The 26,874-nt window shown below is 50.3% G+C and overlaps 2 protein-coding genes across 6 annotated transcripts in view; both read right to left on the bottom strand.

Annotated features, from left to right (window-relative positions):
• Window positions 1-1,666: 1,666 nt before the first annotated feature.
• On the bottom strand, window positions 1,667-6,635 carry FIGNL1 (fidgetin like 1). Of its 3 annotated transcripts, none has more exons than XM_027572957.1 (3): window positions 6,504-6,635; window positions 4,359-4,445; window positions 1,667-3,854 (listed from the first exon to the last, which is right to left on the bottom strand). In XM_027572957.1, exon 3 carries the CDS (start codon window positions 3,840-3,842, stop codon window positions 1,812-1,814), a length of 2,031 nt encoding a protein of 676 aa, XP_027428758.1. In that variant the 5' UTR covers window positions 3,843-3,854; window positions 4,359-4,445; window positions 6,504-6,635; the 3' UTR covers window positions 1,667-1,811. The 3 variants fall into 3 exon arrangements, with proteins under 3 accessions (XP_027428758.1, XP_027428760.1, XP_027428759.1); XM_027572959.2 differs by lacking the exon at window positions 6,504-6,635 and adding an exon at window positions 5,388-6,257; XM_027572958.2 differs by lacking the exon at window positions 4,359-4,445 and having other exon boundaries at window positions 6,504-6,554.
• A 7,917-nt stretch (window positions 6,636-14,552) lies between these two features.
• DDC (dopa decarboxylase) overlaps window positions 14,553-26,874 on the bottom strand; it is an 80,261-nt gene continuing 67,939 nt past the window's right edge. For all 3 annotated transcript variants that reach the window (XM_027574166.2, XM_027574167.2, XM_027574165.2), the window contains 4 exons: window positions 22,885-22,983; window positions 20,445-20,546; window positions 16,934-17,163; window positions 14,553-14,945 (listed from right to left, as the gene is read on the bottom strand). In XM_027574166.2, the coding sequence (XP_027429967.1) occupies window positions 16,963-17,163; window positions 20,445-20,546; window positions 22,885-22,983 (402 nt within the window). In that variant the 3' untranslated portion in view covers window positions 14,553-14,945; window positions 16,934-16,962. The remainder of the gene's footprint in view (window positions 14,946-16,933; window positions 17,164-20,444; window positions 20,547-22,884; window positions 22,984-26,874) is intronic.

Genomic DNA, 26,874 nt, shown 5'->3' on the forward strand with positions numbered 1-26,874 from the left:
AACACCTCCTACACAACTGCTGATGATCTATCTGGTCAGCTGCCATAACTCTAACATCCAAGCGGGGGGGGCGGGCACTGGAAGAGAATTAGTAAGTATCAGGGAAGAAAATGTAGAAATACTTAGGAATCCAAGGTTACTTATAGTGCTGTTTATGCAGAAATGAAACAGGACAAAGTAATGTATGAAATGCTTTACAATTTTAAAAGATTTAACTAAAAACTAGAGACGTCCAAATTCTAACAAAAGGCAATGACATGTTTCAAAGGGAAGAGGTAACAGTGGCAAAAGCAAAGCTGTTCAAGGAGCACAAATCTAGAAGGCGGGCCAAGAATAAAAGTTAAGACAACGGTCTCAACTCACTCTATCCAAAGCGTCAAACACCCTCTCTTCAAGAGCATGGTCAAGAGAAAACCTGAGAACTTGAATGTCGCCTACATGAGACCCAGGATTTCAGTCTGCTGTTCACTGTTCTGCCTTCAGCCCTTGGAACACCATCCAGAATCCAGTACTGTTTGAATGAATGAAAGAGGAATGCTAATAAAACTGCGTGATGGCTCCCGGTGACACAGAAAACGGGGACTGTGGCTCAGTGCGGGTGGGAATTCTACATATGCATGACTTTTCCAGGGGACAGTTCAGAACACATGCCAAAGGCCTCAAAACTGTGCATCTTTAATGCAAGAATTTTACTCAAGAAATGTGTGTTTATTTTTTAAAAAGATCACAAAGGCATTCAGTGTTTTTGTGTACAATGAACAAAAGGGAAACCTAATGTGCTGCCCTAAGTGCCCCCAAGAGGACTGGCTAAATTACGGTCCATCTACATGGTAGGATCCTGAGGGAAGATGTGGTAACACAGCACGTTCCCACGGGGAGCGATGGTGATGTAAAGGAAAAAGCAGGCTACAGGGGAGAACATGGTGCAATCCCTCTGCTGTGCAAAAGGCCTGGAAGAAATGACACTGTGTTCTCCAAAGTGGTGGGGCGGCAGTGGTTCTTACTTTCTTGCTGTTCGTCTCTCTTCCCCAACTCTTCTACAATGAACACCTGTTACATTATAAAACACAATGATCCATTATGAAAATCTGAAAACACTTATGTTTGAGACAGCAATGCTAGGGCTGTGAAGTAGTGTCAAATAAAATATTAATTTTAAACATCATCTACCCCCTGGCAAAACACAGCATTCTTCATCTCTCGATTCTGTGGATATGTGTCTGGTATCGGATTACACCTGGCTACTTCTGAGCACAGAAGTAATAGAAGAAAGCTGTAAGCAGCTACAAACCAGAACAAACCACTGGCACCTTCATTCTGGCGTCTGGGGAGATCGTAAATCCATTCAACGGCCAGTAAGCTGCCTCCAGCATAAGCCACGACACTGGCCAATGCTAAGAGTTACATGGGTCTTCAGAAAAGACCCTTTCTTCAACGGAAGATGCGTACCGATCAGATGCCACCTCAGACACAAATGAGATTTTTGGGTTTCAATCTGAGCTCACTAGTCATCCTATTGTACATCTTGAAAACAAAGACCGCTTTGAAACCCGAGAAAAACGTTCACTCATGTTTTGTAGGAACAGGCTCCCAATCAGGTAACACCTGGAAGAAAGCTCAAGCTTCTATTAACATAGGCTAAGTCAATCAATTGTAAAATTTAAGCTGTTACTATTTTATTTGAGGTATAGAATTCAAAATATACACTATAAATTACAATTAATAAATTCCCAGTTTCCCATGCTAAAAAGTGGGAAAGGCTGCATTACAAAGATGCCATCTTTAGATTTCAAGTGTCCCGTGTGTCCCCTTCACTTCCCACAACCAAAAGTTCTGTTCCAGTTCTCATAGACCTCTAAATCTTTAGGAGACACGCTAGGTCGCACGGTTCTGAAGGCGTTCTCAAAATCAATATAAGCTATTGGCCGAACTTGATCGGGTGTTACTGTGGCGATGTCAACAGTTTGTAAACTGCGAATAGGCCCGAGAGACGCCTCTCTGCAAAGCTGTGTCATGTCAGCTCCCGAGAACCCATCGGTCTGCCTTACAACCAGGGCAATTTCCTCCTCACTGAGGCAGCACTGCTCCTTGGACATCAGATTAATCACGATCTGTTTCCTAGCCGCAGCTTCTGGGAGTGGAATATAAAGCCTTTTGACCAACCTTCTCCGGGCAGCCTCATCAATTTCTTGGGGCCGATTGGTTGCTCCCACCACTAGAAGCCGATCTTCAGAAGATGTGGTTGCTCCATCTAACTGCACTAGAAATTCCGTTTTTATCCTTCTAGAAGATTCATGCTCACCATCTCCTCGTTGAGATAACAGGGAATCGATTTCATCAATGAATATCACAGCCGGCTGCTGACACCTTGCCACGGCAAACAATGCACGGACCATTTTCTCCCCCTCACCTACCCACTTAGACGTCAAAGAAGCAGCAGAGATACTGAAGAACGTTGCCCCAGACTGACTAGCAATGCACTTGCCAATTAGAGTTTTACCAGTCCCGGGGGGCCCGAAGAGCAGAATTCCTTTAGGGGGTCCTCGTAAACCCGTAAAGATGTCTGGCCTCATCATTGGCCACACGACTATCTCCTTTATTGTGGCTTTGGCAAATTCTACTCCTGCAATATCGTCCCAGCTTATGGGCGGTCCATGATCCATAATCTCATTCATGATAAGTTCAATCATCTTTGGCTCCAAGTTCTTCAGCCGCTCATCAATTGGATGTGTTGGCTCTGCAGGTCCTGCGCCGTAAGCCTTATACTGCATTCCCCCATTCTGATCTCCCCCATCTGGCTTAGGTAGAGGAGGAACGAACTTCCCAAATATTCCTCGGGACCTACTAGCTCCCAGAGACTTCTTTACACCACCGTAGGAAGACCCGGATGCACGCTGGGGTTGGTGGTACTTTTTTTGCTGATCTATCCATAACTGTTCTTTTGCAGTTTTAAAAGTAGGCAGGCTACTCTCTTCCCTTTGGCCATTATCCTCTGTTTTACTAAAAGCCTTATTCACTATTGGGGCAGAAAGGGCATCAGTGGTGCCAGAACCATAAAAAGTTTTTCTCTCCTGTGGATTTTCAAAGGCAGAAGGCAAACAAGACTGATTAGATGAGAACATACTGAGTCCTACATTGGCCTTTGGAGAGCTGTTATTTTCCTTCTTGACATTTCCAAATAATGGTGTGGCATGGATTTTTGCAGTGGCAAAGTCACCAAACGGTGTTAAGGATGAAGGACAGGTCTTTCTGGTGTTAGTCAGCACAGGTGGCTGAGCATCCTGAGGACACTCTGAAGGACTGCTCTCTGGGATGTCTTGGGTCCTGTTCGTATGAGGAGTTGCGTTAGTTAATGGGCCACTCTCCCCAGAACCCCCACAAACACTAAGTTTAGGAGGATCAAGGACAAGAGCCTCTTTATGGATTACTACCGATGCACTGGCAGGTGCCAACAGAGAGTCTCTGGATTTTTTGCCAGCTTGCATCATCTCCTGTACATTACTCATTTTGAAAACATTATTTATTGACAATCCAGACTGCCACTTGTCACTGTCAGTCTGCTGAGATCTTGCTAAAGTTGAAATGCTTTCTGCGTAGTTATTCAAGCCAGTCTCAACGCTGTCAGAATCAATAACTGCAGAGTATTTCTCTGCATATTTTCTGAACAGTTTGGTGGCGCAGCCTTGGGAGAGCTCAGCGTTTGCCCATGCATACTGAATGCGTAGTATCTGTGCTCGGTACGCATCTGCCTTCTGTCCTGGGGTACATGTGCCAGACGTAATTGCAAAGTAATTCTTCTGCCATTCACTCAGGTGCACAGACCTGGAGCTGGAGGCCTGCATGCTGGAGGTTTGCTAACAAATGACAAAAATGAAAAACAGTCAGTACCAAGAAGAAAGAAACAAAGATATAATATTGTAAGCATATTTTCTTTTTTTTTTTTTTAAGATTTTATTTATTTATTTGAGAGAGAGAGCGAGAGAGAGAGAGAGCACATGACAGGGGGAGGGTCAGAGGGAGAAGCAGACTCCCCGCCGAGCAGGGAGCCTGATGCGGGACTCAATCCCGTAAGCATATTTTCTAAATCTCTGCTCATCTGAAGGAAGGTATCGTGGACTGCTCACATATAAGGATAGAACACTTACACAAGAGATAGCTAGGTAAGCACAGATTTCAGGCATTCAAGATAAAGACTTAATTAATAATACTTTGTTATGGGTTAAAAGGTTTGAGTTTTTTCATTTTCCCCGCAAATGGGGAAAACACTGCTAAGGCTTAGATGGAAAGGGTTTCAAATTAATCAGCAAAATTAAGGCAACACGTTAGAGCAATGGAACTACAGACAAAGCAGGACACACCAAGCCTGGGGGTTCAGCTCCGTCTCTAAGAAAAACCCCAGATGAATGACCTCTGCCGAGCCTCTATCGCTGGGCCCTCAGTTTGATCTGTAAAGTGAGAGAAATCATCACAAGAATCGAGTCAAATAATGAGTATGCAAATATTGTGAAAAGTACCATTCTCATGCCTGTTACACAAATGTATAAACTAAGGCTGGGAGCTCACTGGAGATCACAAAGCCAGCAAGCAACAGGGCTGCGATTCACACTCGGGGACGTTCACACAGGGAATGTGCAAGTCACCACACATGAGCCGCTCCTTGGTGCTTTCACCGAAGGTCACATCAGCACGGATCAAAATCCTCAACAACTGCCACATTATCAAATGTTTTTAAGGACTTCCTCCTCAATGAGCACCGAAAACAGGATGCCCCAGAATCTCGCAATTTTCCAGTTTCACGTGAAGTATTAAAAAGTGAAACTGACCTTGTAAATGAAATAGGAGAACAAGTCTGCTTAAGTATAAACACTCTAAGTCTAAACAGTGTGCTAGTAAAGTGCTTTTACTTTAGGATTCTTCTCTCAAGTTATTTTTATAAGCCTCCTCACAGTCAAATTATTTTACCAGGATTACAGGTGACTGTAATCATATTGCTAGACGTGTGGAATTTATCACTCCATCCACAAGAAAAACGTGTAAGAAAACTTCTAAGCTCCCTAGGAGTATTACAATAAAGGAGTGTTGTAAAAACCAAGAACTCCTGTATTTTAAAATCTACCTCCCAAATTGCCTATAAATATAGCTTAATAATCTGTAGGTTCTTTTAGTACACAATACAGCTGTGTCTCCCTTAAGACCCTACAAATCTGAAAGGCCCGGTGAGATTCTAATTTGCTTCTGCAAAAAAGCTAAAATTAAACTAGTCAAACGTAGAACTGACTTCTGACAAGCCCTTCATCCCTCTTTCCACTCTACCATTTTAGCTTTTAAGACTTTTAGGCAATGCTGGAAGTGAGGAACTGAGAGGTGACTTGGAAAACATTTACCACCTTTCTCATCAGGAGGAACACCCTCTTCCTCTGCATGGCTTCATCCCCCTTTGTCGCCGGCAATCCTGGGATTCCTCCATCAGCTCAGTGCTCTGTCTCTGTTCCCAAGACACCCTCCTTCCCTCTCCACCTTCATCCTTTTCTCGGAAATTCACCTCCCAAGTCTACTTCCTGTCAACTCAATCATTTACCCCACAAACGCGGACAGGGACAGGCAAACACCTGTGTGGCCAGCCCTGGCCAAGGGCACAGCCGCTGTCCCCATTACCATCAGTCACTTTCATACGGCATTTCTTCCACCTAAAATTTGCGGCTCATTAACACATATGAACTGCATTTCAATCTTTTTTTTATTATTATTTTGATAATTTTCTGCTTATTGTGAGGATATGGAATCTATCTGGACAGTTGGCTTCTGCAAGCAGGACCCGTTTTCTATTCATCTGTCCTCTCCCAGTATCTAGAACAGGGTATCCACTGCAATAAAAACTACTAAAATCCCGCCAGACAGCGAGCCGGCAGCCCTTTGCAGGAATTTCTAACTCCCAGAAGCAGACCGGCCTCAGGACCCGCCCACCAGCCAGGACCCCGAGCACAACTCCTGAAGTTGTGCGTCAGGAGCACAGTTACACGACTCAGCTCCCGGGGGCTGAAAGGTCTGCAAAGCACTCACCACAGTCCTCCGCACTTAGAAAATACTAGAACAATCGTTAGGCGTCCCCAGTCCTCGCAAGGACCCCTCCACGGAGGTGGGCGCCCCGCCGCAGCAGCAGCCGCCCGCCCCCCAGGGGACCACCTCCCCAAACCGGCCGGCGCCGCGGGCACGGAGCCTGCGAGACCTGCTCCGAGCGGCCCGCCTTCCCTCAGCGGGCCCCGTAGACCCCCTGCCCAGGCTCTGCCCGCCCCGGCCGCCGGGCCCTCCGCGACCCCCACTCCCTCCCGCCCGCCCGCCTGCTCCGCAGCACCCCTGGCCGGGGCCAGGCTCCTCCACACGCCCCGTCCCCTCTGCGGCCCCCACCCCTGGCCTGGCCCCGGCCCCTGGCCCCCATCCCGACCCCCAACCCCCGCCACGGTCCCGGTCCGGGCCCTCCCGCGCTTCCCCGCCTCCCAGCCTACCTGCAGCCTCCGAAAAGCGCGGGGCCGGATGTGCGCCTGCGCGCTGCTTACGGGCTCGGGCCCGCGCCGTGCGTGCGTGCGTGGGGCGCGCCGGAGGTGGGGGCGGTGCCTGGTGAGGATCCGGGCAGCGGCTGGCGGCGCGGGCATCAGCCTGGGGCTCAGGAGGTTGATGGTGAAGGGAGACGCGGCGAGAGCGCGCGGGAATGTTGGCGAGGGTGGGGGCGTGCGCGGGGGGGGGGGGATGCGGGGGCGCGCGGGGCGGGGCGGGGCCTGACCGGCGGGACGGCGGGGGCGCGCGGGAATGTTGGCGAGGGTGGGGGCGTGCGCGGGGGGGATGCGGGGGCGCGCGGGGCGGGGCGGGGGCCTGACCGGAGAGACGGCGGGGGCGCGCGGGGCGGGGCGGGGCCTGACCGGAGAGACGGCGGGGGCGCGCGGCAGGACCAGTCCGGGCTGGCTGACGGAGGCTGACTGCGGAGGTTCTGAAGCTGGTTAGCAACGGGGGGTTCACAGAAAGTGATGAACATCGTTTCGTTGCACCTGTGCCTCCTGTTGGCCGTCCGAAATAAAGACTCGGAGACGCTGAGGGTAGAGCCCAGTTCAGAGGACCCCCGCAGAAGGCGCCTTACCTGCGCGGCCCTGGGCAGCTCAGGGAGCGCGGTGCAGCCGCAGGCCGGGCCAGGCAGGTGGCGGCGCGGTCAGGTCGACTTGACACGGGGGGCGTGGGGGGGGGGGAGCGGTACCCCTCCTCGGAGCAAGTGGAGGCCGGGTCCCCGCGAGCCCGTGGCGGTGCCCCTCTTCCGCCCTGTCTGTTCTCTACGTTAGCAGGTGGGTGCTGGACAAAGCTTACCCACTGGCCATGAGGACGGAGTAGAGGAGCGTGCAAATCGACATGCATCTTTAAGACAGAATAAGGGACTCCGAACGCCTGCTCGGCCTGAGTCTGGCAGCTCAGATCTATCCCTCAGCCAGAACACCCCGCCCCCGCCCCCGCCCCGCGCTCTTTAGGGACACTTTCGTGGAAGGAAGCCTTTGGAAAACACTCCATTGCTGCCTTGGACTTTGTTTTGGAGCAAGGCTTCAGAGGACAGTAGCATGCTCAGATTAGTGAATTGCGTTTTCAGACCAAGAAACAGAATAGCCACTGGCAACGACCTGTGCTGTCATTAATGTCATCGTGTCACATAACTCTGGAGGCAATTCCGGGCCTGATCACGCGCCCTAAGGATGTCCTGAGGGTACACATTTCCACTCTGCCATGTCCCCCCTCCCCCCACCATCTCCCGTGACTTTTCCCTCCAGGTTTGTCACCTCACTGTTCCGAGAAGGCCCCCACGATCCAAGGAACGCAGCCTCACACTGCCCCATTTAAAGCGGGAAGAAGGGGCCAAACTAGGAAAGACCTTTCACCCCTGAATACTTCTCTTTCGGCAAAAGGAAGGAGTGTTTTGTTTTTGTTTTTGTTTTTCCCAGGAAGCCCCAGTAGCCTGCGTCTTCCTCTCCTTGGCTCACCGATCTTGGGTTATCCATCCTGAGAGCGGAAAATAACAGCACGTGACATTTAAATGCAAGGCCTGAAGAAGTGGGAGGCAAAAAATATTTCAAAGACCTTTCTTCTAGCAGCTTTTAAATGGGCACAAAATAAAAGGGATTGGACAATATATTTTTTTAAACAGGCGATCACAAGTGAAACCGCTCACAATTCATTTCTTGGCTTAAGTAGGAATAACAGACTTTTTATTCTAAAGGCTCATAATTTATTAGCTAATTGTCTAATTATCATAATTACTCAAAATATAGAGAATAAAAATAAAAGAAATTTAAATGGAAACTTATCTCCAGGCTGACTCAGTTGTGCGTTTACTAGCTGTTTTTCCACTTGTATATTTAGAAATCACCATATGCTGTTAGGGTAATTGGCAATAAATTTAGTAAATTTAAATAAATATTATTAGGATAGTTAGCAGTTTTTGGTGACTTTCATCACTTATGTTTTAATGATAGCATTTGGAGAATTCACACAAACCGCTGTCTTACCATCCTAAGAGTTTTGTTCAAATACTGAATTACATTTATGGTCTCCAGAGCTGTTTTTCAACAAGTGACACGAGCATTGCCATTTCACTTTTGTGCCTTTGATACAAAAGCATTTCCCAATCCAGCAGTTTCCATCTTCCTGCATTGCTGGCGGAAGTATAAGTCACTTCCGTACTCTCCCCGAACTCAGCCTCCTCCACATCTATGTAAGGGGAGTAAACTTCTCTAACTCAGAAGCTCTTCTAAGACTTGCGATTAATACGCGATATCATAAATCCTCAGAACATTGGCTGGCACGATGCAGACATTGAACGGAAGCTGTGATGTTGTCCTGTACTTACTGCTGTATGAACACTATTATTGGGATTCAAACCCTTACACCGTATCGAGACGTTTCCTCTTTTACAAATGGGATGTTTTGGAATACCATCTAACACTTTAGCCTAGTATGGAAGAGTTTAGTACTTGAGCTATGCAGATAAACTTTCCTTCCGAGACCATAGACTATGTTCTTTCTTCTGGGTAGGATTTTTTTTTTTTTTTTTTTGAAACTGCAAGAGAAACAGTTTCCACCCACAGCAAAGAGAGTGCCAGTTCTTTGCGTGAGGGATTTTGGGAGATGGCTGCTCATTTCTGTATTCATGAATATTATAAACACGGTCTCAAATAAATGCCCGCAGTACACTTCAGTGATCTCGTTTGTTTTTGAGCAGAGACTATGGCCCCAAATACTGTGCATCCCTGGGTGCCAGGAAAGTTACTTTCTATAAGTTTAAAAGAGATGTGTTTTGTCGGTGTGTGGGGGAGGTGGTAGGGAGGTGGATGATTTGAGGACATAAGCAGACAGGACAGGAGTCAGGTGAAACAGCCAAACCCAAGCTCAGTTCCTTCATGGCTGGATTCCTGTGTGTGGCTGGATTCTCATTGACTTCAAAGTAGGCAACTCCCTAGCTCCGTGACAAGGCAGTATTCCTGCCCTCCGTCAGAGGAGCAAGACCTGTGTGCATCTGGACGGAACGCATGCACAGTCCCAGTAAAAGCTTTCATTGGCCGCACTGAATGAATCACAGCGGCGGTGGGGAGGATCCTGTGGCATCACAGAGTAAACAGAAATGGGGCAGGCAGAGCAGTAAGGACAATCTGCTTTGGTCATTTTTCCTAGAACATCACCGCCAGCCTGAGTCGGCACTTCTAGCTGCTTCTTGTCTGCTACTATATAGGGTGTGGGTTGAATTGTGTTCCCAAAAGATACACTGAAATCATAACTCTGGTATCTGGGAATGTGATGGTTTTTGGATACAGAGTCTTTGCAGATGCAGTCGAGTTAAGGTGAGGTCATAGTGGACCAGGGTGGGCCTTAATCCAGTGTGACTGATGATTTATAAAGAAGAGAGTTACAGAGGGGAGGTGGAGATTGGAGTGTAATATGCACTCATAAGCCAGGGAGCATCTCGGGCCACCAGAGCTGGAGCTGCAAGGAGGGACCCTCCCCTGGAGGCTGTGGAGGCAAAGTGTCCCTGCGGACACCTTCATTTCGGGATTCTGGCCTCCAGCACTCTGAGAGAATAAATTTCTGTTAAGTCTCATAGTTTTTGGTGCTTTGTTCCAACGACCCTAGGAAAGTAATAGACTGTATTCTGATGGTCTAGGGGCAGGCTGGTGCAGTAATTAAGATCATGGCCCATGGACCCAGCTTTTCAGGGTTCAAATCCCAGCCCCACTACACACAAGCTACATCCGGGAGTCTGGAGGGGGTTGTAAACCCAGTTGATCGCTGAAGAGCGTTTGGATGAGAATGATCCCAGTAAGCACCACCCAAGTGTAGAATTATTATGGTCAGGTAAGCCTTCAGCTCAGCAGAGGAGTATGTGTGGTGGTGGTGGGGCGGGCGAGGGGGGGAGCTGGCTAGTGCTTTTTACGCAAGAAGAACCCATCCTGGGGCGGTGCTTCCAATTTCTGTGCTCCCTAACCTTGCTGTTTGATCAATCAGCCCAGCTTCTCTGGTCTTCATAGACCCTTGAATCTCAGCTGTAGGAGAGGGCTCAAAGGTGGTCAGGTTTTCTGTCCCATTGAGGAGTTTCCTTTACCACTTGAATGCCTGCAGGGGTGGCGAACCTACTGCCCGGTGAGAAAGCAGATCCTGTGTGCTCACAGCCCGTCTTTTGAGTTCTCCACGTTGAAACAAAACCTGCCTCCCTCCGTGTCACTCTTTGGAGGCACAAAGACTCTTCGTGCAAAAGGGAGTGTACATTTAAAGACAGGAACCAAGTCCTCTCTCTGAGTCTTTCCCCCTGGATAGCCTTCCGTTTATAAACCTCCTCACGTGACTCGGTTTCCCTCTGATGGCACCAGGGGCTATCATCATAAATGGTGAGGTCTGGGGTCTGCATTTTAGACGCCTTGGACCCACGTGGTCTCGTATAAGTGAGCCCACCCTGTTTCTTCTTCTTCTCCCTTCCCTTGACCATCTGTGTCACATCTCTGCTTAGAGCAGAAACACGCAAGTTTCTCGAAAATAGTAGCTCCAGATTGACCCAGTTTATGCAAGCGACCTATTCTCACAGTGCTTTCTTAATAATTTGTTTCTATTATTTATGCCAAGTAGAGGTGATAGGAGGCAGCAGAGAGGTGCTGAAGAAAAAGATTTTGGTATCGAGTGCAGTAAAAAAGAAAAAGCAAAAGTTTCTAATATTTGATCCTTGGGGATTTACGCGAGTCGGAAAAGCAATAAAACAATCGTTAGAGCAAAAGGCCGCCAGGCAATCTCCATTCCTGCTCTCAAACACAGGCTTTCTGGATAAAATATCAGCAGTTTCTAATGTACTAAGTCCAAGGGACTCACGAGTTAGGGGCACAGGGATGAAGTTAACGGATACTTTAAACCTGCCTTCCCTCTGGGTCTTCTCCCCTTATGATGAACAAGGGAATGCCCGGTGACATCCCACGTCTCCAGTCTGTCTTGGGCACTTCCACAGGTTCCGTTCAACACTGGCACGTAGTCAGCCTGAGTGAGCGTCTTTGGTCCCACAAAGTTTTGTTGTTTGTCACATTTTGGAGAAGGGGCGTATGATTCCAGGAGATTTTCTTAGTGTAATACAATAAGAACAATATATTCTTGGGTTTTGTCCTTGATACCTGACAGCAGAGCTCCGAAACCCCTGGGAATGTGTGGGTGACAGGAGCCTCTTTTGCTCAAAACAGGGTCACTCTTTGTTGCCCCTAGACAGAACCAAGATGGGGGCTGGACACCAAGAAGACCAAGGTGTGATTAGAGGGTTGTAACTTTCAGTCCTGCCTCCTGACTTTTGGGGAGTGGAGGGGGGCCAGAGACTGAGCTCATCACCCGTGGCCAGTGATTTAATCAACCATGCCCATGTCATGGATCCACCATAAAAACCCCTAAATGACAGGGTTGGGAGAGTTTCCAAGCTGGGGAACACATGTAGGTACTAGGAGAGGGCACTCAGAGGGTGTGGAAGCTCCATCCGCCTTCCCCATACCTTGCCCTGCGCAGCTCTTCTGGTTGGCTGTTCCTGAGCCTTACCCTTTATAATTAAAGTGGTAAACCCAAGTAAAATGGCGTCTTGAGTCTGTGAGCGGTTCTAGCAAGGCATTGAATCTAAAGAGAGGGTCAAGGGAACCCCTGCTTTATAGCCAGTCGGTCAGAAGTATGGGAGGCCCTGGGATTGTGACGGGCAACAGGTGCCGGGCAACTTATGGTTCGGAGCCCTAACTATGAGCTCATATCTAACTCCCGTTAGATAGTGTCAGAGAGTTGGAGAGGTAGTGTTAGAAGAGGTGCTGCTATTTGGTGCCAGGAGGGAAAAATCTCATTTGGTGTCAGAAGTGTTATGTATGACTAAATACGGTTTGGGTATCCGGATCTGGTTGTGTCCACATCCATCAGGGATTTTTCCAACACCAAGCAGGAGGCGCCATTATCAAAGGCCAGGAGGCAATAGGCTTTGCATCGACTTCCGGTGCCATCAGGGGTCTACGACATGTTGTGACACCAAACGGAATGTATATTTACGTAAAGATGCTATGCGGTGGATCAAAGATTAGGCTGAGTAGTCCAGACTTTTATAAACTATGGGACTATTTGGGGATTGTCAGATTGGGGTCGGGAGCCAAGACTCGACCTGGGAGGTGAAAATGGGTTTTTCCCAGAAGGGAATGAATGGCTTGACTGCCACTTATTCTGAGACATGGTTCACCCTGAAGAGCAGACAGCATATTTGGCCACCCAGTTGAGTGGGCAAAGGGTGTGCATTCTAGTCCCAGGCTGCCTGAGTTCTAGTCCTAGCTCAGTCACCGATTGGCAGCATGACCTGGGACAAGTCACTAAACCTCTTGAAAAACCCTCTTGACAAACCCCATTTTCTCATCTGTAAATTGGGAGTAATAACTGAAAATTTAAAAATACGTATAAAGTTAATATTTTAAAAATATTGTTAACGGTGCCTGGCATGGATCACATGCTATGAGTGTGCGTGTGTGTTTAATACACAAGGAAGCAGTGCTTCTTGCTGGGTCTAGGCTGGGTGGTTTGGGGCCCGATGGCTCTGTCCCCGAGATACCTGGAGAGATCAGGAGGTGGGATGAACAGTGATGATTTACGGAGAAAGGAGCCAGAAGTCAGACAAGCTTTCGTCTCTGCTGGGTCTACATCTAAGCAGATGTCTAGGAATCTCCACCAGAAAGACCTAGCCAAGCTCAGAGAGAGGAGCCTCTCAGTCACTCAGCTGGCTTCGGGCCTCCTGTCTGTACATGGCTCTCAGCAGCGTCCCTGTTGTCACCTGCCACCCAAGCTCTTGCCTGGGACTCCAGCCTCCGCCATCTTCCCAAAGTAGGCTTATAGATGGGGCTGGGTAGGCAGCTCCACAAAAGCTGAGAGCTGGTCTCAGCGACTTTAGTGGCTCATTTTGGAGATCTTGTAGCAAACTTAGCTCAAGAGCACACTCAGGTGCAAACCGTCTCATTGTAGAACAGAGTCACCTCCGCCTCAACTCAATGATCTGAGTGCTCAACACCCTACAGCTCTTAACATGTGGTCCCAGTGGCCCCAGTGGCCCATCCCATGTCCTCACACCTTAATGGAAGGCAGGTCTGGTTCACTGATGGGCAGAGAACCAACGATCTTATGTGTAAGATGGGGAACTACATAGCCTCTGATGTATTTCCAGATTCCTGGAAAACAGACCATTTAATTACATTTAGCTATCAGAGGTCTTTGAAATTCCAATAGACTTATTAATAGTCCAAGGACCCTTTCCGAGAACGCTTTGCTTTCAATAGTTAAATCGTCTCTAAAGGACAAGAACTCATCTTGGGATTAAAATTTAAGTGTTTCTGCCAGCAAAAATGGTTTCAAACAAAGATAGGCTATTAGAGTAAATACTGCAGCTTATTGGTATTTACGTTTACAAGAGCACTCTGGTTGTTTATCAGTCATGAGACCATAGGGCAGATGGACTCATCACTGGTCCTTGGACCAGGAAACCAAGGTCCTAGAAGGTAATCTTTCCCATCATGCCAGTAGAACTTGGTCTGTGATTGCGTCCTGGCTCTGGGTTTATTTCTTCAAGAGTTAGAGTCACTTCTAAGTAAAACTTATATGTTGCTAATGCATCTAGAACAGTGCCTGACATGTACTAGGTACTCCATAAACATCTGTTGGAGCAATGAATACCATTGAAAAATATCCAAGGATGGGGGCACCTGGGTGGCTCAGTTGTTAAGTGTCTGCCTTCGGCTCAGGTCATGATCTCAGGGTCCTGGGATCGAGCCCTGCCTCGGGCTCCCTGCTCAGTGGGGCGCCTGTTTTTCCCTCTGCTGCTCCCCCTACTTGTGCTCCTTCTCTCGCTCTCTCTCTCAAATAAATAAATAAAAATCTTAAAAAAAAATATCCAAGGATGCCATATCTTCGGCTGTTTTGAAAGGTTAAGTGCGCATTACAACAATCAGTTGGGTACAACGCAGAACCAAAGGATGCTTACCAGACACAATCACCACTGCACTTCAAATTGTTTATTAAGCATTAAGCCACACGACAGAACAATTTAAAGACCACGGGTATAATCTCAAGTCCCTCGATCCTAGGATATCCTGGAAAATATTTCAGTAAGCCTCTCCCACCACTGACGACTTCAAGAGCATGACAACCTATGATTTCTTAATCAACAAAAGTCACAGTTGAATAATGAATAAAAGCTCCATGCACCGGGATTGCAGTAAGTAGTTTCTTCATTGGTAAGAGAGTGAGCAGACATAATCACTAAGCTTCTGGAGAACTTCATAGAAAGATGCGTGAGGCCTCATGCAGGCTTGGGTCCTCGGATCCAGAATAATGTTTGTTGTCTTCTCATTCCACAGCTTTCAGATATACTCCTTTTCAACTTTTGATCTCTACAGGGGAAAACATATACATGAACATATGGCTACATTAAAAAAAATTAAAGAATCAGCATTTTGTATACTTCTCGTTAGAATACAGAGAAAGAATATGCTAGTTCTCCAGTGAGCTGGAGGGAACCGTGCATCGTAGACGAATAGGAACTGTGAACCACGAGATCAAGCAGCTGATCTGGCCTCTCTCAGACACATTTTACCAATACCAGCCAGCATCTGTGCCAGTTTCTACCCTCCATGAAATGGGGATAGTTCCTTCTCTCCGTCAGAATTACAACCACGTGAATTTGATATGATAATCTCAGGCAAGCACAAGTAAAGCCCGGGTATTCAGATTCTCGTTGCTTGAATTAACCTGGCCCCCAAAGTACATGTGTTACGATTCACTATTATATCCTATATTTTTAAAAATTTTAATCCCATTTGTACTTTTTTTTTTTTTTAGAGAGAGAGAAGGAGCATGACCAGGAGGCATGGGGCAGAGGGAGAAGGAGAGAATCTTAAGCAGGCTCCACGCCCAGCACAGAGCCCGACATGGGGCTCAACCTCATGACCCTGAGATCACGACCCGACCCCAGATCAAGAGTCAGAGGCTTAATCGACTGAGCCACCGAGGAACCCCCCATTTGTAACCTTTTGAATTGATAATGTGTATGATTTCACAGTCATCATGACTATTTTTGTAAAGATTTTATTTATTTATTTGAGAGCGAGAGAGAGAACACGGGCAGGGGGAGGGGCAGAGGGAGAGGGAGAAGCAGACTCCCCGCTGAGCAGGGAGCCTGACAGAGGACTCGATCCCAGGACCCTGAGATCATGACCTGAGCCGAAGGCAGACGCTTAAACAACGGAGCCACCCAGGCGCCCCAGTCGTCTTGACTTCTATCAGAAATGAGACTTTGTGTCTGCTCACATTTCAGAGCTATAGACACTCTGTTGTTATGGGCACATGGGAATAAAATCCTGATATGATAGATCCTGATGAGATTTGTGCAAACATAGGGCTGTGGAAATGTTAACCAGGAGTGTTTGCCTGGGACGGTTTTGTTTTGTATGTATCTTACAGCACTTATGCATCCCCCCCAACACACACACAGATGTACACATTCTTATCTGAGAGCAATGGAAATATTTGAAACCGTGATTTCTCTCCAGTACCTTCCAGACATACTCAAGCTAGATGTCTGGTGTTGCTCTGGGCAGGCTGGGCTCCTTTAAGAGAGGTTCTTGTCATACCAGGAAAAGGATCTGGTATTCCTGGGCAGGCTTTGGCTGAGAAGTTGCATCTTGGACCTCACAGCTGGGAGCCATGTATGAAATGTGCTTTTGAACTTTTGATTTTTTGAGCATGGCTTCACGTATTCACAGTGAAAATCAAGAGCAAACAAGATAAAATTGTATGCAATCAATAAAATAAAGTATATAATACACTTAGGTTCCACACCCCCCATGGGTTTTAGTAAGTGAGTAACGGGGCAGTGAAGATTGAGAGAGAGACAGAGAAACATAAATCATCAGTCACATCAAACTCCTGTTGTAATGTTTAATTTTCATTTATCTGCTGTTGTCCAGTTTAATATAAAGGCATGCGATATTAGTAAGCGGCGTCTGTAAACACGGAAGAAATGTGAGGGGAAATCAGAGAGATGCAGGATGGATAGTCTCATATAAAAGAATACAAAATGGGGCACCTGGGTGGCTCAGTTGGCTCAGGTCATAATCGGTGGGGAGGTCCTGGGATGGAGTCCTGCATCGGGCTCCCCGCTCAGCAGGGAGTCTGCTTCTCCCTCACCCTCTGCCCCTGCTTGTGCTCTCTCTCTCTCTCAAGTAAATAAAGTCTTAAAAAGAAAAAAAAAAAGAATACAAAGTAGAAATGTATCTCTGTTCCTAAAGGATCATTGTGCTGTGGGGGTCCTTCCTCTTCTGGCGGTGGAGGAAATCCGGGCCCAGCAGTGTGGAGTGGCGGAGCTGGGGGGACAGCTTACCTGCAGCAGCTTCCCTGCAGCTGGGCCTTCTAGTCCTTCTCGGCTCTCAGCACGTCGGTGGCCAGCTGTTGGATGTGCTCCCAGGCCTGCCGCACATGGGCAGACTCCACGGTGCGGGCGCAGATGGCCAATCGCAGCACGAACTTGTCTCGGAGGTGACAGGGGACCAGGTGGATTTTCTTGGCACTGTTGATTCTTTCCAGAAGATCTTCGTTCAGTTTGTTGGAACCCTGCAGAGATGGAGAGAGGGGCCGTGCTCAGGTCCCTGAGGACTCAGACTTCAACTGGTCACCCAGGAAGGCCGGCATTTGGCAACACCACTATATATCCGTGAGAGAGGCCGCCTTCCCACTAGCCTTTCGTTTATCAGGGTAAGAAATTCAGCTCAGTGCGACTTCCGTGGCAGTGAAAGCCTCTAGCCTCTCCTACAAGACAGGTTCTTCAGGGTCGACCTACTGTCAAAAGGTGACCCTTCAACGGGCCAGCCTTTTTAAGGAAAATGGAGTTTCATAGGTACACGATCTACACACTGACTAGCTTAAATGGTAGAACTGAGGCTTCAAATGGCACCAGTGAGGGGCTCCCACCAGAACATATAGAAGAAATCTCAGCAACATAGAACACAGAACACAGTCAACTTAGAATCCGGGAGAACTGCAGGTGAACTAGAGGACCAAGGGGCCGTTGCTGGACTCCCCTCTCTGGAAAGGAGCAGCCCCCCCCACTCCTGGGACAGGCAGCCAGACACTGAAGCCATCAGGAGCGGGGATCCCTTGCCCTGCTGGGTGCCCCTGCCCACGGAGCCCATCTCCCATTTGTGCATCCTCCTTCCCGGCTCCTGTCACCTTCCTTCTGCTTCCAGGCAGCGCCCCCGGTTCCCTAAGCCCCATCATCAAAGGTAAAAGGGGGATAGAAGTGGGGCCTCATGTCCCTGGTCTGTGACCCTCCCAGGGCTCTCTCATTTGCCTTCTCACTCTGGCTTGAGAGTCGAGAATCAGGGAGAACAGTGGGAGGAGAATAGTCCAGTTCTGCTCAGACACCTGCCGGATGCTGGGGACCAGCCTCTGGACCCATGCAGACCCTCTCAGCCGCCAGCTGCGGGCCTCCTGGGGCTCCTGCTGGGGCTCCTGCTGGCGCCCAGTGGACAGGGATCGGGCCAGCGGCAGTTCAGAAACCGCTGGCGTGCCATGTCTAGACAAAGCCTGTCCTGTTCAAGGATGAGGCTAGAGAAGGAAGAACGTATGAGACAAAGCAGTGGAATTTTACCAGAAAGACTCAGCACAAGGGCAAACATCTGAAGGGTTGTTTGAAGAAATGAAAACAGACATTAAAAACACATTATGTAGGAAAATGTGATTTTCAAATGGATTAGGCAAGGTATGTCTTCTATTCAATAGAGGAAGAAGCCAAGCAGAGAGAACGGTCTAAGAGAAGAAGAGGGCGGGGGGGAGGGGACACCGGGGGGGGGGGGGGGGCAGGACCAGAAGAAGGAGAGGAGGGGGAGTGGAGGGGGGAGGACGGGAGGAAGGAGAAGGGGAGCCGGGGAGGGGGCGGAGGGGGAACCACACTGTGTATTTGCAGCCTGGGATGATGTGGAGGCCTGGGAATCCACACTGCAGCGGACCAGCACCGGGAGATAAGGGTGCGCCTGGGGACGGAGACAGAAACATGAACCGCGCGCCTGAACAATACGCGTCCGCGCAACGGAAGGGACAAGCAGATGCGCAGAAGGGCGCTTCCGTTGGCTGCCAAGCGCCCTGGGCTTCTGGAATTGTGGCGGCGGGGGGCGGGGGGCGGGGGGGCGGGGGGGCGGGACTTGCCGTGCTGCACAGGAGAAAAGGGGCCGGGACCACACACAGGCGGGTTTGGGGGCCATGGGGCCGGACAGCTGATCCGGGGCACCGAAGGATGGCGCTGGGGCTCCCGCCCCGGGGAGGTGATGGCTGCCCGACCCAGCGCTTATGCTAAAATCAACACGTGTGCAGCAGACCCTTGCAGACCCCACGCTGACAGGTGGACTTTTTTCAAGAAATCCCGCGCGACAGAGCAAATGTATTTTCTCTTCCTCGTGGTTTCCTTCCTAACATTTTCTCTTCTCTGGTTCGCTTTATGCTAAGAACGCAGCATATAATCCACAGAACATACAAAATATGTGATCTCCCACCCCTGTGTTATGGGTAAGACTTCTGGTCAACAGTAGGCTGTTAGAAGTTCAGTCTGGGGGTCAAACATTGTATGCAGATTTTCAGCTTCGGGGGGCAGGGGGGTCAGTGCCGCTCACCCCCTAACTGTACTTTAAATGGACAAAGTGTGTGGTGTATGGATTACATCCCAATAAAACTGAAAATTAAAAAAAATAAAATAAAAGTCCTATCAGAACACTGGCAGGCAAAACAAAACATAAGGTCTGCTCCATGGCAAACGCATCGAAGGATGCCGTCAACACAGGTGCCAACCGAACTGCAGCCCGTGGCCACTCTGGGGACCCAGCTGGGACACCAGTGCTCTGAGGCTTCCCCCACGTCCTACCAGGACAGAAGGGCCCCCTGTGCCTTGCACACGGTCGGGTCCCACCACTGTGCACTCTGCACAGAGCTCACGGCACCCCTCACCGAGCCCAGCACAGGCCCACCAGCACCCCACTATCTCTGTAGAGTCCAGGCTTTCTCGTGACTGGTTCTCATTACCACCTTGAAGCTCCATGAATCAGGGAGGGGAAAGATATGGTAAGCGGAGGGCCACATCTTGATGACGGCACCTTGACAATGCAGCGGGGCTCAGCCCTCTTCCTCCTGATGGCCTCCGGGCATGCAAACAAGGAAGCCAATGGAAAAGGTAGATTGCAAAATGCATAGCCAGCTCCAGAGTGGTCAGAGGGAGGCTGCCACCTGGTCTCACTCACACAAAATAGAATAATAAGGTGCCTGTGGGTGCAGCACCTTTCAGAGACTTTTTCAGAAATGTGGTCATGATTCCCCAGCAGAGATGGCTTGTGCCCTCCGCCCTCTGGGCCAGCTTCCCCTCACACAGTAAACACACTCATCCTCAGGAAGCAGAACAACAGAGCGCTGCAGACCGGCATTTCTCAAAGCCCCGTGCACACCCAGCAACCTGGAGGGGCTCCTTAAGATGCCAGGATCCGCAGGTCTGGGCTGGGGTCCGGAGCTGGTCCAGGGAAGAGCCTGTGCCCAGCTTAGTGCTCAGAGCATTCCAGCAGCAGAGATGTGTGGATGGAGAAAGTGGAGAGGATTCTGGGGCCAAGCATCTACACAAGCAAGAAGTCTCAGTCTGATTGAGGAGGGGCAGACGGCTCCTGGAGGAGGGTGCCCAGGGCCCTGTGGGCAGTCAGGCTGGGTCAGGGCCAGGAGGCGTGAACTCCAGATGGGAAAATGCATGCTGACTTCTGTGGTCTCCGGGGAGCTAGCATGCCGGTTTGGAGATGGAGGTGATGAATGATCCTCTCTCCTCTGTCACCGTCAAAGAGAACGAAGACTAAAGTAGACACACATACCTTTAGCCGAAAACAGACCAGCCCCAGAGTGACTTCTGCACAGATTTCAAAGCGGGGATCCTGGTGCACCAAATGCTCAAACTCGTGAGCCAGCCGGACATGCTGGAAAGGGAAGAGCATCTGTCTGAGTTTCTTAACACCGCCCAGCTCTGGACTCAGCCACCCAGAAAACCTTCCCAGACGGCACGTCTATGATTCATGTACAAGCTCTTAGCCGTTTTCCTCAAGCGTGGATGCCACCCACATGCTAGCTGTTCCCACACAGGCTAGGAAGAAGCTCACTACCATGACAGAAGGACTAGTGTCTTCAGAAGAACACCAACTGGGCACCTGGGTGGCTCAGTCGGTGATGCGTCTGCCTTCGGCTCAAGTCATGGTCCCAGGGTCCTGGGATCGAGTCCTGCGTCAGGCTCCCTGCTCAGCTAGAGTCTGTTTCTCCCTCTGCCCCTCCTCCCATTCATTCTCTCAATCTCTCTCTCTCTCTCTCTCTCTCTCTCTCTCTCAAATAAACCAATAAATAATCTTTAAAATAAAAAAACAAGAAAGAAAAACACCAACTAACATTTTCTTCTGTTCAGGGGACTCTTAATTCCACCAACACAATCCGTTAGAATTTCAGAAGGAACACCGTGAAGAAGTATTTAAACATTCGAGTGAAGAGAGAGGGGCCAGCCCCTGCTGAGCAGCCCCTTGTGCTGAGGGCCAGGTGCCCTGCGACCACTCTGTCCCCAAGCCGCCCGCGGCACAGGCAACACCACGGTTGTGCCCACTCTGCAGATAAGGAAACTGAGGGGGTGATTCTAACGCAGAGGCCCACCAAAGCTCCAGTTTCTGCGGTGCTCTGGCTAGCTGTCACCCAACAGCACTTGTCACCAAGAGATGAGAATGACAGTCCCAGCCACGTTCAACAAATGCCTTCCTCTTGCTGAATTCACCCCCTTATTTGACGCCCAGGTGTTCGTGGAGCCCCAAAGGGGATTCAAATAGTATGTGAACTGAGAACAAGCCCGCCACGATCTGTGCACCTGTTGCTCATTCCCTGCCCCCACCGGGTGCGCAGCTCGGTGCTCTCACGACAGTGCTCAGGGACTCAGCAGAAGCACAGCGGCTGAATGTCCCTGGGACTGAAGCCTCCTTCGTCTGTGCAGCTCCCGGGTAGAGAATAAATCCGGGGCCACTAGAGGGCACCAAAGACTTTGTGCTGGCAGGTGTGGCCCACCTCCGCCGCTGGGTCCCGAGGAGCTACACGGGCCTAGGGACAGGCTTTGATCATCCCCTCCCTCCCTGTAAGGCCGGACCGGAGCCCGCTGAGAGGCAGGCATGGAGTGTTTTTACAGGAAGCAGCCCAATCACACCCAGTACCCCTGAGCTTAAAGCTGGAATCAACTGGCGAGAGAAACCACTTCTCTTCCTTCCCCAAAGCAGCTGAATCCTCATTCTATTTGAGAACATGTTCTCAAAACCTCACATACACATTCCTGCCTAGTTCCTTACCCCACAGAGACCACAGGTTCCCCGCTCCCATGAAGCCTACGGACCTCTGTCCATCAAGATGGGGCCATGGCTGAGGAAGGGACACCAGTATGGGAGGAACCAGCTGGAAATCAGCAGCCTTCTGCAACCAGCTAAATGGGTGGGCTCTGGGCGGTGGGGGCGGGGGGTGTCCCAGCACATACTCTGGCCTCAGTTTCCTCGGTTGTATAAAATAAAAATAAAAGGCAGGGTGATGGGGCTTGAAGTCGACCAGTGGTTCTCACTTTGTAGCGCTCATCACGGCTGCCTGGTTCACTCATTCAGGCAGAGGTTGCTGGGACCCACCCCGAGGGTCCAAGGCCATGCGTGGGTTGCTACTCGGGGGCTCACAGAGGCTATCCACCCCCAGCAGCTCCGAGACTCTCCCGTGCTGGCAGTCCTTGGAGCCAAACATCCTGTGTTCTCTGCACTTCTCCACCACTGTTGTCCGGACCGGCTGCAGCTGAGATGTCGCTACAGGACGGGCGGTGGGGAGGGTTCACTTTGCAGTCTCCTGGACCTGACGGCCGTAGTCATCATGGAAGTGTCCAGAAGGTCCGTAATTCTGCCCTGTCTTCTAAAAAGCCTAACCTCGGGATGCCTGGGGGGGCGCAGTTAAGTGTCCACCTTCGGCTCGGGTCGTGATCCTGGGGTCCTGGGATCAAGTCCCGCATCGGGCTCCCTGCTCCGCGGGAAGCCTGCCTCTCCCTCTGCATGCCACTCCCCCTGCTTGTGTTCTCTCTCTCTCTGACAAATAAATAAAAACCTTAAAAAATAAATAAATAAATAATACAAATAAGAAGCCTAACCTCAGTACCCAAACCAACCTGCATCAGATATTTGCTGCTTCAGACATCTTCCTTCGTTTCTAAACTCCTACAGGCCTCCCGATATTAATTACCCAGATACGTAATGAAAGCACCGTCACCTTGCGGATGTAGGCCTGCAGTCCCTTGACTCCGTACATCCTAAAAACAAACCACATCTTCAAAGAGCGAAATCTCCGGCCCAGTGGCAGCTGCCAGTGCTGAAACAGAACAGAAAACTCTGCATCAGGACGCAAAGTGCCGAGAGCTGCTTTCCTCTGGCTCCCGGGGCACCTGCTTCTCTTGGAGGCAGCTAATTCCCTGGACGTGCCCTGGCTGGCGCCATGCCCCACTGTGGACCCCAAAGCCGACGGTGGGGTGAGCAGAGCCTGCAGCCAGAGGCTCTCTTTGCAAAGCTCCGAGACAGATGAGGATGCAACAGGCTGCTACTGGGGAGGCACCGTGTGCACTGAGCTCATGGAGCTCACCATCCGGCAGGGGCATGAGCGGGGGTGGGGGTGGGGGTGCTCGCTCACTGGTCACTCCATCTGCGGGAGGTTAGGAAGGAGGAAGCCAAAACCCACACTTCCTGCTCAGTGTATTCCCTGAGATGTCCTGGCGCCCTTTGCCAGAGCAAGAGCGATTCTCTTCCTGTCCACCAGCCACCACAGAATGACCTGCAGGACGGTCACTAGAAAATGCAACCCCAACAGGCTGGTCCTCAGATAATCTCCCCTTAGCTTGTCCTCAGTTTGCAGCTGGCCAGAACTCTACCATCTCCAATGGGTGGACACGTAAGCAAGAAGGGACCCAGAGCGGAGGAAGGGCAAGGGGGCCATCTAGGATGATAAAGCAGGGGCACTTCCTTGTGGCTTTCCAAATAGTCACGTTCTGGCACTTACACAGAAGATGCTGAGGGCGACTCAGTCTCCCTCTCTGTTCCCTGGACCTTCCTTGCAGGGCAGCACTTCCAGAAGGGCCTGGGGAATGCAGGGCTGCAGGGGAGGGAGGGCACAGCCTGGACCCTCCCCCAGGGCATCTGTGATGGGCACAGGGGGCTCTCGGGGCAGCGCTGCTCCGTAGCACGCGGGCAGCTCGGGTTTTAAACTGTGTGCTGGGCACACTCATGGCATGCTGCTTCTGAACCTGGGGCTCCCGGCAAGGGTTTCGTGGAAGGCTCTCAAGTTGGAAAGAGAAAAGGGGGCCCGATATTTACACTCAAAGCCATCCAACATAGTGCCGCTGTGTGCGCGCCAGGCACGGTGCTCAGTGGGCTCACACATCCTATCACTTTATCTTCTTAGCACTGTGAAGCCAGAGTCTTAAGGGAGAAGAGCAGGTGTACAGAGGCTGGGGAGAAACGTACAGTGCCTCAGAATCACCTGCTGACACATGCCATCTTATTTAGCAGTGCATCTGCAAGCTGTTGGGGGATCTTCAGTAAAAATGGAACTAACCTGCCTCTTTGGAAAATCAAAAAGAGGATTCTTTACCATCCCCACTAACTAACTAGTAAGCAGTAAGCGATGGTTTCCTGTCATTGTTGCGCATGGAGGCTGCATTCCAAAATCATTCCTCGCCAAGTCGATGTCTGGGACATCAAAATGTGATTTATATCTAACACTGGGACGAATGAGCAGGGTAAACTTCATTTCTACGGTCCCGGAGTAAAAATGCACACAGTTTAATGGAGTGCTCATTTGAATATGGCCCCTAAAATGCTGTCGTGACCTGTTCTGAGCCTGCGGCAGGACTGGGGTAGACGCTCCCAGAGCAGAAATTCCCCGTGCACTCAGCCTGGAAGTTCAGAGGGGAAAGGACGCTGTGTTGTTTGCCATTTTATTCCCAGCTCCACACCCAGCTCAGAGAGGCCATCCTATACTGTTTTAGGGACTATTGCTGCCCACTGCGCTTATATAGTCAGGAGGAAAATCCATTCTAGCCTTGCACACGGATCACCTAAAATGATTCTGCAGGTAGAAACCAATTAGAGGTTTCTTGGACACCAGAGGAGCTATTTCCAGGTACTTTTCCCTCCACAATTGAAATTTTTAAAACCCTATCTTCAGTTGTCTCACTCTTGATAAGCCACTAAAAGGGACCAGAAAATGTACTTTCCCCACCCAAGTGGCATGGGGATTGTGAGGCTCAGACGGGGAGCTTTTGACCTAAGTTCTTGGTTCTCTTTTAGCTAGGTTCAGCAAAATCTTTGACTTCTCTGAACCTCTGTCTCCAAGTCTGTGAAATGGGTATAGTGATGCCCACTTTGCCCAAGACCAGGTACATTGTAGGCAAATGACGCTACTTTTCCATCTTCGGCTCATGCCGTTCACTAGCAGACACGGCGTAAAAGCCCTTGGCCAAGGTGTTCCCAGCCCCCTCCCCTTGGTGCTGAGACTGTCCTAATGCCCCCATCCCTTGAGGGCTGACCGTCCTGACAAAGGGCTGCTCACCCCTTTCATCCCATACTTCCCGAACGAGCCTGGTAGACGGCCCAGAATCCCAGGGTCTCCTCTGCAGCCTGGAGGCTGCGACCACCTCAGGCTGGGGCTTCCAACGTCTTTGAACAAAATGATGACGATGTCTGTGATATTCTTTTTCTTTGTCTGCTGAGCCCAGCACTCCCTCATCAAGGAAGAGCCTGGGCCCCAGGGCATTTGCCCAGAATTCACTCTAAAGGAAGAAGCCATAAAAGAGCTCCAAAGGTGTCTATAAGTACATTGAAAAGGAAAGACGTCCCAGCTAGGATAGCAGTAAAATTGGTCAGGGGCCCTGTAGGGCTATGGCACAGGGAGAGGGTCAGGTGGGAGGCAGGTGACACTCGTGCCTGTGATGAGGGGATGGAAGGAACAACACTCATAGTGCAAGACTGGTGCCCCAGGCCCTTTGCACGGCCGGGAGCCCAGACACAGGCTCCCACTGACTTGCGTGTTCTTTCCTGGTGGGACTGCCCTGTGTTTGCCCCATGTAACCTCTCCTACTTCACGGAGATGGTATCCTAAGGGCTAACTTATGTGCATCAGTTTTTAGAAGACTCTCGGCTCCAAAATAATATCCCCCATCCTTCTAATTTGATCCTCCATATATTTCATCTGTCTGAAATATCAGCTGAGAATGCTCTATGTGCTTTTCCCTGGCTCTTGTTCGGAGGCTCAATCCGCTGAGAATGCTCTATGTGCCTTTCCCTGGCTCTTGTTCGGGGGTTCAATCTGCTGAGAATGCTCTATGTGCCTTTCCCTGGCTCTTTTTCGGGGGCTCAGCAGCACAGAACACCCAATTATCCAGGAGGACCTCCTGAGCCAGGTGGACATCGTGAGGGTCTTCAAAATCAGCAGGTGGACCCACTGAAAACTGTCCACATGTGACATACAATCCATAAGCTGCTGCCACTTAATGCCTGGGACTTCGTTACCACAGGGTATTCGAAATGGCATAAGGAGAAGCTGAACTACCAGAGGACTAGCTGAGGACTTGGAACATTTTCCCTTGGGCCAGAAAGAGCCATCAGAAAGGAGCGGAGTGTTTGAGATCCGTCTCAGAACGGCAGCTCCCAGCGGTGTGCGGAATGGTGATCCTGGCGTCTGGGACCATCTGTGCCCTGTCTCCCTCAGTAGCCTGGGGGTCCAGGAGGGAGGAAGGAAGGGGGCCTCGCTCATCTGTGAGAAGCTCAGCGCAGCATACGGTTCCCGGGCGAGAAAGGAGGCTGGCCATCAGACCACCGCTGTGGTCTCTGACCCTGTTCTCGCCCCTGCCCTCAGGGGGCCAGCCCGGGGAGCTCAGCGACAGCACAGAACGGAGGGGCCGTGTGGTCTTAAGGATAGTGCCCATCCTCACAGAGGAAGCTGAGCACAGAAGTTCCTGCCTCCTTCCGAGGGGGCAGGCAAGATCATTTCCTCCTAACCCGAGACCCGGAGTTGGGGGTGCTGAGCCGAGCTGTCCGCTGCCTGGCTTGCTTTGCTACTTAGGACCCAGTGAGATCATGTCCTCTAGCGCGACTCTGATCCTGAGCGGAATGGGGCGGGGGGACAGGGACAGCAGGAATGACAGCCCATGACAGCACCCAGCACTGCATTCACATTTTCCATTACCCTGAGACCTGGACTCGGCCAGAG

The sequence above is a fragment of the Zalophus californianus genome, chromosome 12 (assembly GCF_009762305.2).
Source record: "Zalophus californianus isolate mZalCal1 chromosome 12, mZalCal1.pri.v2, whole genome shotgun sequence".
Taxonomy (NCBI): domain Eukaryota; kingdom Metazoa; phylum Chordata; class Mammalia; order Carnivora; family Otariidae; genus Zalophus; species Zalophus californianus.

Excerpts from the sequence above, each read along its gene's own strand:
- FIGNL1 (XM_027572957.1), bottom strand. The coding sequence starts at position 3,842 with ATGCAGGCCTCCAGCTCCAGGTCTGTGCACCTGAGTGAATGGCAGAAG.